This window comes from Anser anser, assembly GCF_964211835.1.
Source record: "Anser anser genome assembly, chromosome: 5".
In the NCBI taxonomy this organism is placed as follows: Eukaryota; Metazoa; Chordata; class Aves; order Anseriformes; family Anatidae; genus Anser; species Anser anser.
The window spans coordinates 49,113,524-49,126,256 of NC_139725.1; the positions used below are offsets into that span (position 1 = coordinate 49,113,524).

A 12,733-nucleotide genomic window follows, 5' to 3' on the forward strand; every position below is an offset into this window, starting at 1 on the left:
GGTTTCACTCCCATGGCACAGGGACCCACAGCTGCTGGCACACAACCCATGGTGCTGCTGCCAAGGGGCGAAGGGCAGTCAAAGCACCAAGTCTCAGCCTTGTTCCCAAGGAAAAGACAGGCACACGATCATGGGAAAGAAAAGGCATAGGACACCAAAGCGTTAATTAGGGCTGCTCCCCCAAGGCACGTTCTGGTGCATTGACTGAACTTCAATGCTTTACTGCTGAGCTGCCAAAGGCGTCTGACTGCATTTAAGAACCAAATCCACATCTAGGTATTTAGGCTAAACTTCTCTGGTCCGATTTTCACAAATGGGAAGGATCTGGGACTTTCACTTCACTTCAACTCAGCACATAGGACCATTTAAAACATAAAGAGAAAATCTTTCTGTGCTTTTCAAGCTATTCAATCACTTCACCTTTTGTTTTATGCTTAAGACATCACTTCAATAATAAGTGAATATATCAGCTCTTACCCTATTCTTTAATGTGTTTTGAAATCTGGCATACAATTGAGTTAGAAGATGTTTTACAGAATCATAGATCAACAGGCATGTTTTAAGTGTTTTCTGTTTTAATTCTTTCAATTGAAATATGTTTAAATACAAGTAAGTATGCCCTGACAGTATTTACTAACTAAACACTGAAATATTCAAACATCAAAGCCTAAAAGCAACATTGACAGGAAACCAATAAAAAAAGCAAAGAGCTATGTTACTAAATGCTAAAACCTAAAAAGGAAACACACTGGCAAAGTAAAAGGGAATTAAGATATGGTCTCAGTTTTCTGTTGTGGTGTGACAAGAAACAGAGAATAGAAGCTCTTAAAACATAGTAACCAATATGATTATATTTCATAGTATAAAAATGCAGAGAAATCTTTATTTTAGAAATCATCTGTTAGAAATTCAGTACTCTGGAATTCTGCTTCATGGTACCAACTCATTTTTTGTCTTTTTAAAATACATACACTTCTTGTTCAGTATCTTTTTTTTTAATTTTCATTGCATATACTGTAAGAAATTGCTTCTTTTGATGTATTTTATGTAAAAACTTTTTTTTTTTTTCAATTCAAAACCAGAAGGTAATACCTCTGAAGGATATGTACATGCATGAGCAATGGCCACATAGCAGCAATGTGCACTTCTATTAGTCTGACTGGAGGTATGGTCACAAATCACTCAGATGAGTTCATTGTCCATATTCAGTTTATTCACAGAATTATTGTTTGAGGTGCTTTGGCCAAGAACTGTAATGCCTTCCTGTCAGTGTCAGAAAAATAACCAAGACAAATTATACAGTAGATGTAAGTAGTTCACCAGCATCGAGTAAATATTCATCTGTATGTCTGCAGGTGACATTACCCACATGGCTTTTCAGTAGAGCAGAGGGAATCACATCTATTCACCAGCTTGCAGTCACTTCAGAAATAAGAAGTATGCCCGCTGGGCTCTCCTAACATACCTTAGCAGAGGTATAATAAAGTGTTATGTGGCCAGACATTGTTACTGACTGACCTAGAGCACAAGTGCTCATGAGTTTTAAGGAGAGCCGAGCTGGTATGTGCTGGAGGAACTTTTGAAATTCCCACCTATATTTTCTCAGTAGTGCCTAAATCTTACAATTTGCCACTGGAACTGAATCAAACCACAGAAAGCAATATGGGCTCATTGCGGTAACAGACAAATTGATGTTGCCTGAGGACAGCAAATGCTCCAACTGCCCAGCAACGCAGGCAACATCTCACACTTGCTGTGAGAAGCTGAAGTGTGGATTTTTAAGCCGTGCTGCTTGGCAAACTTTGAAGAGATTTGAAAATTAGATTGATTGAGCATCACAGACAAGACCATCATTCTTATAAAACTCTTTCACTGTTCCCAATAAAAAGATTGTTGTAAGCACAGAAATGTAAAGTGCTTTGACAAGAAAAAGCAACAGCAAGGAGTAGACATTGGCTGACTTCTGTAAACCTGAAAAGAATTAATCTTTTGAAAATAGAAGTCGGGTTCTCAGCTGTGGAATAAAAAAGGCTCAATTCCACCGCCTTCAACATAATTGTACTGTCTGAACCGTCTACCACTGTGTCATAGTCGCGAGACACTGTTGTTGTACAATTGTCACGGATTTCTCCTTTCTCTAGCATAGGCAAGGAAACCATAGGGCTGGATAATGCGGGAAGAGAAGTACCAAGCAGAGTGGAAAAAAATAAAAAAAACTATAGGGAAAAAAATAAATGCAATGAAATAGTCAAAGCAACTGCAGTGTTAGCCACAGTCTAGGTGCAAGTACTCAGGGTTGTCATGAATTTTAGAGGAGCCCCACTGCACACTGAAGTGTCCACCTGGAATAGGTCCACCCTCAGACCAGCTTTCACCAGGGCAGGGCAGTGGGAAGCCAGTCTACCCAGAAACCCCGCAGTTTCAGAGAACACAGACAGGAGCTGGATAAACCAAAGACAAGTTCTCATTCTAGAGGGAACCAGAGATGGTGAGGAGGAAGATGGACACAGCATTGCTCATTTTGTGGGGAAGAGTAAACCAGGCTTGACTCATACAACAAATGGGATTTTAGAAATTAATTAGAGGAAAACAGCTTGGCTCAGTGGGATTCAAGGGCTGCCTGCAGGAAAGGCCAGAGCCAGGACATAGTGCCAGGAGGAAGGGTGCAGAGGAGGCCCAACCCATGGCCACCCCTGGCCCCAGGCTCAGCGCTGGGACCCCACGGTGCCCATGTGGCCATGGGGGCAGCAGCTGAGGGGCACTGGGAGTGGCTGCAGGCACCGCAGCAGCGGCCTTCCCTGCGCTCAGGTGCCCTGTGCTCTGAACGGACATTCTTCCCCCATCCTTGCTGCCCTTTTCCCCAGCCGGTCCCCTCCCAGCCACCAACTGCCTGTATTCAATGCCTCACCACAGTGCACGTTCCCCCCGTCTCCCCTAATTTTACAGCCCCTTTACTGCTCCTTCGCCCATTGCTTTTCCTTTCCAGCCTCCCTCACCTCTCCTCACAGGGGGAACACCATTGGACTGGTGGTGTCTGCGCTGCCTGGGCACCCGCACGGCCCATGCCATGGGCCTGCCCTGCTGGTTTTGACCACAGGCTCCTTAGGAGCAGGCACTGTCACCAGCTGGAGTCCCAGAGTGTCAGCCTAGCAAACCATGTTTTGTGTATTGGGCAAGCACCTATAAAATGAGGAGTGGGCACAAGGGGGAGAGACTTTTCATGGAATAGGAAGAGGAGGAAACCATGATGGTGTCTGCGATGCTGTAGGCCTGAAGTGGGCAGCGGAGAATTTGTCTGAGAAGAACTGCAACGTGCCTGTTGGTGTTAGCCCAAGGAAACCGGGGGGGCTGAGGTCTGGAGCAAACCATCGCTCTCGCTGGCTGCCGAGGATCAGTTAGAGGACCAGCACGTCTGTGCAGCCAGCAAGAACTGGGGGCTGCAGCTTGTCGGCCATCTGTGCCTGCCAGGCTCATGCCAAAGTGCCTCCTCACAGGTCCCTGTGCTGACACTCACTCACATTTTGGCAGGCAAGGAGAGGGAGATGAGGGAGGAAAGGTACAGAGCTCTGTCTTAAAGGGGATTATTAGTATTAACAAATCCCTGTTTTCCTGTAAGAACTGTGACTGATTGCACCAAACTCCTCTTGCAGACAAAATCTGAAGAGATGAAGAGTATAATATAAAAAATGCATGTGTTATGCAAAGCCACACTTGTGTTACTGCTCTCCTACCTGCGGCACATCCTGTGTGCCACTGACTTCATTTAAGCTTTGTTAGATTGAGGACTTATTTTAAAGAAACACCCACTGTCTAACTGAGAAGCATCAATTCATGTGGATACATACACTCTGCATCAAATATTGAACCCTTCATCCACAGAATTCAATGCCTGAGTTAAGGCGAATTCATATTTGAATAAAAACGTCTTGCATATTTACCTCACATTTCTCCATGAAATACTCATGTACTTAACTATCTACTGACACACTAAAACTTCACATTAGCTCTCCTAATGTATATGGCTGGACTTTAGGAGCAGCAGCTTCTAACTAGTTCTCAGTTCTCAGGGCAGCAAGTATCTGTGAGCATTTTTACTTTTCAAGTGTAATATCCTATACACATCCCAAGCCGTGTATGATTTACTTGAACCCTTGTCTTTGCCTTAAACATCTGAGAGAAAACAAAGGTGAAGAAAGATAACTGGCTGAAGTGTATTCAGTATGCCTCTGGCTCTTAGCTGTGAATCACTGTGTGTGCCGTTGGTTGTATTTTTGACAGGCCTTCAGATACAGCGAATCTCCCCCAGCATGTCTCCATGCTGTCGGGAACATAGTCCGATCACAGGGTCTCCACTTCCCTCACTCAGGAAAACCTCTTGGCCATTTCAGCAGGAACTTGAGGAAATGCCGCAGGCTTCCCCACCTGCAGCTGCAATGCTGTGGCCACGTGGAGTTGCTCATAGCTATACTTGCTATGTCAGAGGCAGACCAGATGACACAGTCAGAATATCATTTTGAATCTGTAGATATTTTTAAATGAGATTGCACTGAATGAAGCACTAGCTTCATCAAAAAGCCAAATTCCACCAGAGTTATCAAACATCACTCAGCTGTGAAAAAAAAGTTCTGGTATTCCTTCTTTCTGCTTATTTGCTCTTTTCATGTCCTCAGTATTAATTTCCCTTGGGTTTCCTACCCCTAAGTACTGTCTGATGAGGAGATTCTTTCATTTGGCCCCCGTTACATGGTCCTCCAGCTGCCTGGTGACAACAGATATAATTAGCCTGAACGGGAGGGAACAGCAAAAGATAATCCAGCGAAATGACAGCTGCGAACATCCTGTTTGATCCTCTTCATTGTGTGCTAATGACTGTTTTCAACACATGCCAGTGAGACACACAGTGAACATGACTGTGGAGTGGGCACGCATGAGAGCTGAAGAAAGTAACACAAAATCTTCTATCAAAAGATAAATGGGCAAAGAATCATTATAGATAATCCCTTGCTGACATATCCAAGCAGACAACGATCTTGGTCCATTTCTACCCTCAATTACACGGTGCAATGACCAGGCAATTTAAGGGGAGTGGCACCTGTGTTAGTGATGGCACCATGGATCTTCCACATACTATAATTACAGGAGGCAGGGAAAGTTATCAAACATGCATAAGCACAGCTTACACCTAGTTTTGTGAATGGAGCACATTAAGCATGCTGGTATGTCTTCATTGTTCTAGTTTTATATCTAATAATTATATCTAATGAAATCCATCTAGTAATTATGCTACTATTACTAATAAAGCAGATACAAAGCACTTAGCATTCTGCTACAGGAACATTATTTTTTGAGTTTCGCATTCCTTGGAGCACTTACCATAGTCTAGTGAATCATGTCTTTCATCTTCTCAGCCTTTCAGAGGATGCATCAGATTAGAAGAAACTGTAAGTAACTTATTTTTACTGTAAAACCATTGAAGTGACTCAGGTTTCTTTGGAGATCAGCCTGTTCAGCTACTTGTACTAGCCTTAAGACAGAGAACAGACTTCTGGATATAAAAACATTCTGCATCTTGGAATACACTTCTACATCAATGTATGTGTTCAAAAATGTATGTCTTCATTGTCAGGTAGGACAAGATCTGTTATTTTAAAATCCATTGATAATGTTTTCTGCTTATTATCATTAATAATAATAAAAAATATGAAACCATAATTCTAAAAGCCAAAACTATGCAGAGGAGTGAAGATGTACGGGTTTTAAATGGACAACAAGCAAAGAACAAGTCAGACTATTAAGGGGGCAGCTCAAATCCAAGGTCTTTCTATGTGCTGTGGAAAAAGGAATTTGTTAATGACACACCAATGCTTTTACATGTATTATGTATACCAGCCTACAAGATTCACTCTGAGACTTGCACATTCTTTAAGTATTAATTTTCATCTTTTTAAGTCTTTGTTTTGTAAATGCTGTGATGGATAATTATCTGTAGTCATTTTACAAATTTGGCTTTTGTGAAAAATCTCTTTCCTACATCTTCTGGCTCTTCAGATGTATTTTTCAGATTTTACTTTTCCGATAGATGGGTAAAATAATAAAATAAATAAATGGAGTCACCAAGGTCACTAGATAATTAAAAAAGAGTGAAGATAGCTGTGGCTGGAACTGGATATTGATGTCCCATTGTAATTATATCTGGAAAGCATCAGACAGCAAAAACGCACTGTCTGCACAGAATATGTGTTGTCAATACATTTGCAAAGGCGGGGGCACCATGACTGTTGGCTAGCACCCTGCATGCCAGCAGCACCCAGACAGACTTGCCACTTTCCTCATGGATAGCATGGAGCAAGGACACACAGTGCTGTGCAAAGCGCGCTCTGCTTCGCTCTCCACTTCGCCATAGAGATGTACACCCAGTTCCCAAATAAGGGCAATCCTCTATCCACTGTACTGTTTCTCACCTTGAATACTACATGACTGACTATCAAAAGCCTATCTAGCTATTGTCATCTCTAGAGCACTTACGTATGATACCATAGCACTGTACATGGAGAAAAGCAATTACAGCAAGACTGCTTATTGGTAGCCTGAAATAATGGCAAGTATTTTCATTTACATTACTCTTTCTACAGGTAGTTTGAAATAAACAATATGTACTTGCTCAGCTTCCTCTGAAAAGGTGTGTTAGATTTTTTTCCATTTCCCATTTATTTGTTTCTCCTCAGCTTCTTCCTTTTTTTTCTTCCTGCACCTGAATCTCCGTATTTCTTTCACATGCCCCTAGAAGAGATGAGAACAAAAATGTCAGAACCTTTTAAAAGAACATTTCAAAAAAGTTTTCTAAAGAAAATGATTGTTCTGTCTAAAAGAATGTGAATTGCATCTGCTGCTTAACTCACAAAGAAAACCTATCTATTTTAATTTGTAGTAAAGCATAGGATTGGATGAAGCTAAATAGGTATGTGAGCTCTTTTGTTGTTTGAGCTCGTATTGCCTAGGGCTTAGTTCCATCAGCTAATAAACAGAACTGCTTTTACTATATTACTGTTTCTGGTGACAAGATCAAATAAACACCCAAATAAAGTCGGGTCTATTTAAAGTAATGATTAGAAGACAGAAACTGAGAAAACCATGGGTTTTCATCCTATGACAAGTGAGATACAAGACCCCCTGTTTGAGGGACAGCACTCACATCAGGAAAGAGGTTCAGGCACAGTTAAGCAGAAAGGACATTCCACTGATATTAAACATCTATCTATATATAAAATATTTAAATCTCAATTTATTTACACTTTTTTCCAGTAAGTTCTTGCTGTAATACAGCTTATTTCTAAAAAATATAGTTTCCTACCTTCTATTTGTGTACTTTCTATAGCCCTTTACTGTAATCAGCTTGGCCCTTAGAACAAGGTATTTTACCATATATAATTTAATAATCTCCCAAAGCTTTCTGGGGTTCTTAACAACCCTTTAACATTTTCAACAGATAAATAAATATCATGCAAATATCATTTTGTATTGTTATTGACCACTGGGTAACAACCAAAACTGCCAGCCATCTTACATCTCCAAAGAAAAAACAAAATTCATCAGAGATCACTGGGCAAAAAGAGGTAACTTGAACAGACAGCTGAGTTTACACATTGAAGAGAAGTTATCTGATGTAGCTTAATATTATAGCATATAAATACGACAAAGCCCTAAGGACTGGACAGTGCTGCTGTCTTTCCACATGCTCACTTCAAAGACGGGGGGATGCCCCTGGCCCAGGGTCACATCTCAGGTAGGCACTAGCTCCTAAAGCGCTGCTCTGCGTGGAGGGGACAGACTTTGGCTTGTGGTGGAGCAAAAGCAGAAATGCAAAGCAGAGACAATTGGATAAAATTTACTTCTCTTAATTTTTTTCTTTATTCTTCACTGTGTTACATTCTTAATGCATGTGGAATTCAGAAACAATTTCATTGTTAATAGAGGGAAAGGTGAGATTTTCAGCCATTGGTATAAAACCAGGACATAGATCTGTCTTTGAGGTACTGCCCAGCAAATGTTATTCTTTTTGTAATCATGACAGATGGAGGAGGATTTCCAGGGATCCAGAGATCAGTTCAGTCTATCAAAATTCTGCCCTGCAAATGAGGTAATGCACCACGTGGCGCTGCCCTGAGCCCAGCAGCTTAGATACGCTTGTAGCTGGCAGCACACTGGCAAATTCTGCTCTTTTTTTTTTTTTTCTCCCTATGTAAGAAGGGGCAGAAGAAATTTTCTGAAGAGCGGGTGCCAAACTACTTTCAGAAAGCCAGGGGTGGTTTCGGGGAGCAGTCCATGGGTTTCCATCAGCTCAGCAGTGCTGCAAACAAGAGCAACATCGCATCCCCCCCCCTCCCTCCAGTTCCAGAGTACGTTTGATCGCTATCAAGGCGGTCAGACATCTATTTCCTTCACTAAGCACCTCACTTCAAACAGCGTGATTTTCAAAATGCTGAGCAGCCACAGCTCCCACTGAGATCACTAAGGGTTGTAGCAACTCAGCATGTGTGAAACATTGGGGGATTTCCATTGCCACATTTAAATATCACCTTTTGTGTCTGATTTCAGGTGTCCAACACTTACAATGGGTGGCCAAAGCAATAAGCATCTCTGCTCCTGTCTAATTCTTTTTGGAAAGCTGAGCACAGGAGAAAATAATCACGAGACTGAAGGCTTCTTTCAGTAAAATTGTTTTCACGTTAAAAAAAAAAAAAGGAAAAAAGGAACAAATCTTTTTACTTATTTATTGTTATTTATTTACGTATTTCTTAATGTATTTACTCATACAACATAACAATCATTTCTAATGTACATTTCTAATTTAGCACATCTACAGAATAAATAATGGAATGGACTGGAGCTTTCTCTAGCATGTCTTTTCATATCCTCACTTCTGCTTCTGATTAGGTTGGAAGCACAGTGCTGGGATAGAGTAATGAACATCCAGCCAGTAATTTATGTGACAGGAAATTGAACAACCAGCTCCTCAGCCATTATTTCTGTGAATTTCCCAAGCTGTAAATGCATCAAATAGTAACAGAGAAACATAAATTTTATTAAACAAAAGGCCCCATTTTTCTAGGTATGTCTACAGGCTTTAGGGGAGAAGAAAAATTAAAAAAATCGAACTAACCTGTTGACAGAAAACCTGTAAGACCACATTTTGACTCATTTGTTAATGAATTACCATGGTGGCCTAAATTGTATGAAAGGATTAGTGATTTTAGATGCCCTGGAATATGTGATCCTAAGACCTCAAAAAAAGATATTGGTTTCAGAAAAAGCCACACATTTGCCACCCAAACTTCAGACCTTTTCTAAACTGCTCAACAGCCAAAACAGCTCAGTATTTTTACCAAATACTAGCCTGTAATTTTGGAAATGGAGTAAGACAATATTCCTGGTGAGTAACATTACTCTGACAAATAGACACTAAAGTACCATATTTCTGATGTGCTACAAATATAGGACTTAATTTTACTTCCTCAAAATTAGGATTAATACCGTTAAGAGTTTATAGAACTAGTTTTGAAAAAATGGAAAGAGAGCATGAATAACTTTGTGATCTTGTCAGCCATAAATTTGTAATCTGATAAAATATATTTGAACAAGGAAAACTCTGTGGATTCCTTAGTAACTAAAACTTCAGTGAAGTTTCATTCTTATGTGTGTTTAAATTGTCTGAAATATACAACATCAAAACCCTCAGCAGCAAAGAGCAAGGTGCCTGTGTCCATTGAGTAATACAAGTATAACATTCAATTCTATTTTTTCACTTTGACTGCCAATTTTATGGCACTTCATTTAAGCCCGAATCTCCAAAGAATCAATTCAAATTAGCTTTATAATTTTCCCCAAAGAATCTGCTTTAAAATAAATTGAATTGGAACATAAGACTTAGTAAATGAGTATAAAATTCAAGTGAACTTCTCTGAAGAAAAACCTCTATTAATCAGAAGACAAATAAAGCTCAGGTGCAATAATATATGACAGCTCTAAAAATAGTTTGTCCTTGCTGGTGGTTTAACATCGGACAAACCATACTTTGTGTAGTTGTGATGTCTAAGGGTTTCATGTAATGTTTCTGTGAATATAAATTGTTATATAAGATGGTGTCTTAAGGCAGACATCAGAATCCCTTTTTTCTAAAAGAACTGTCATTTCATCAAATCTCAGTGATGTTCTTGCAGAGAACCAGTGCTTTTTGACTCATTTTCATACAGTTGTGGTCCAGAATGAGATATATGAAGTTTTCCATCACCAACAGTGGCATTATTTGCTACAAATTTGAATGTTGTCTGGCACAGTTGTTAACGTTTATCCTCCCTAAGCAGCACAGTGTTGATAGGAAGCTGGAGAGGCTCACACTCCTGACTGCATACCTTGATGGCTGGTGGTGGGCACTGGCCCTTGGGAACAGAGCAAGGGGGTGAGACAGTCGCAGCAGTCACCTGCCAATTCAGCTCAGCCTTCTCCCCAGGAAACAGGAGAAGAGCATGCTTGGCACTGGCCTGAAATGAAGGCACAAAACCATAGCTAACTGCCAGAGGAGTTGTCAGAAAAAAGCCGAGGATGCTCATCTATGGTGATATTAACAGATTTTAACCAATGACTGGATATTCTGCAGAGCACTGAGCCCAGATGTCAACAGCTCTTCTGAGTCCTATCCCCGTCATTAATTTTCACTATGTCTCCTTGGCAATTCATTTAGCTTCCCTTTACAGTTTTGAATAGCAAATGCTGAGAAAGTGCTAAGTTTAATTATCATATCACATACACATAAAAATCACTTTGCCTTCTACTTATGTGCAGCTCTGCTCAAGGTGGAAAGCTGGCATTGAGATAATATTAATTCCAGCCGCAGCTTCAAGCAGCCCCAGTGTTGGGCGTCCCCGGTAATTTCCCTTCAGAAGGACGATCGGGGGACAGGACGTGCTCCTGCGGACTCCTGCGGCACTGTGCCCGCCGCAGCCTGCAGCGAGCTGACTCCATGCCCAGCCACGGGAGGTGGCTCCTGATGCCTCACCGTGGCACCGGCCTGGGTCTTGGTCTCAGCTCTAAGCACAAGCAGTTAATAAAGTGGTCAAATAAAACAATCATGCGTGCACTCTGACACCACATGTTTATAAAGGTACTGAGTAGTCATTTGTGTTGTCACCTTTCTGTCCTGTCCCTTACTCTGTCCTTACACTGCCGTGTGGACTGTGAGCAGAGGTGCCCTTCGTGCCACGCACAAGCCACATGCATTTGAACACTTCCTCCTACCATCCACTGCAAAGTCTGGCCACTTGTTATGGCGAGGTGGAAGATGGCATGTACGTCCAATATGTCCCCAAAGAAATTGAGAATTCCATTCTGTACCAGGACAGACCATACAATACCTTCAGTGTTGCTCTTCTGTATTTCTTCTAAACTCAAAGAAACAGAAAACCACCTCACAACCTATTGAGGCAGCACAGGCCTGCAGCCTGGTCCCACCACCCCAGCCAGGAGCGGAGCAGCTGGGGGCACCAGGCACCCCCCAGGGATGGGGATGGGCTGGAACATGGGCCCACACGTGGGCCCACTCTTTGAGGCCCATGTCCGGGCAGGGCCAGGCTGTGAGGAGCTGGAGCCCAGTCCTGCTGCGGCCGGGGCTGAGGGCTGCAGGGTGACATGGGGGCCTGAGCCTGGGCAGGTCACGGGAGGTTGGGCTGAAGCAGTACGGCCCAGACATCTCCTCAGGGCCATAACACGATTTCTAATATTCTCATGTTTTACCCTTTATAATACAGATACAGTACTGAAGAGCAAAAGTCCCTCCATTTTATCCAGTAGCCTTCGTTAATACTATTTCAAGTTTCTGCTTGACAAAATATATTGCCAATATCCATATAGGCAATGACAAGCCCAAGATGCCCAACAGAGCAAAAACTACAGGAGTACAAATGCACTTTTGATTTTCCATGGATACAGTCAGAGAAGTCATCATTCAGGACACCTCATTATTCACTTAATTATTCATTTTGTTTATTTACAGTAGAGATATTACACATAATATGGTGTAAATCCCTAGCATCCTCAAACACCAGATGCTGGTTTTTCTCTGCAGTCCCAAAAGGAAAAACCAAAGCATCACTGTGAGAATTAACAAAAAAGCCCAATTAAATTCCTTGCCAGAATGTTAATTTCCCAAAGATAAAAGCAGCAAATTAATAATAAGCTTCTAGTCACCTCCCTTATCACTTTTGCACACATTTGAAATGACAATAATCTGTGTTTAAAATGGAAGTTATCAGGTAGGGAAGCAAATTTTTAAACTGATTTAAGAACTCCAAATATATAATGTTTCACCATTTGCTCATCTCAAACACGGGTCATCAGGAAGAACTGCTAAGGACATGGCTCAGCTGAACAACAACTATACAAAAACGGTGGTATTAAGGCATGGGAGATGAGAAGTATTCAAGCAGGATACAGAGAACCACAGCAGGGGCTGGATGGGTCTCAAAGGTCATTCTCTCATTTCCCTGCCTCCTGGCAGAACTGACTATACCTAAGTTTTTCCTGGCAGGTATACGTTCAGCCTGTCCTTAGGCACCCCCTCTTAACGGGCACTTGACAGTGTCTCCAGGTAATAGATCCTTACCAGTCACTCCCTGATCACTGAAGAGTTTTTCCTGCTTTAAAGAAAAATCTCACTTGCTGCAGTTCTGTCACACTAGGT

At 41.6% G+C, this 12,733-nt stretch overlaps 1 protein-coding gene across 12 annotated transcripts in view; it reads right to left on the reverse strand.

The window, feature by feature from the left end:
- The window catches only part of LOC310899811 (uncharacterized protein), a 117,404-nt gene that overhangs the window by 25,125 nt on the left and 79,546 nt on the right, over window positions 1-12,733 (reverse strand). For all 12 annotated transcript variants that reach the window (XR_014584679.1, XR_014584680.1, XR_014584681.1 and 9 more), the window contains one exon: window positions 6,658-6,780. Coding sequence is in view for 5 of the 12 variants with exons in the window: in XM_083836726.1 (XP_083692852.1) it covers window positions 6,658-6,707 (50 nt within the window). In the remaining 7 variants the exon portion in view is untranslated. The remainder of the gene's footprint in view (window positions 1-6,657; window positions 6,781-12,733) is intronic.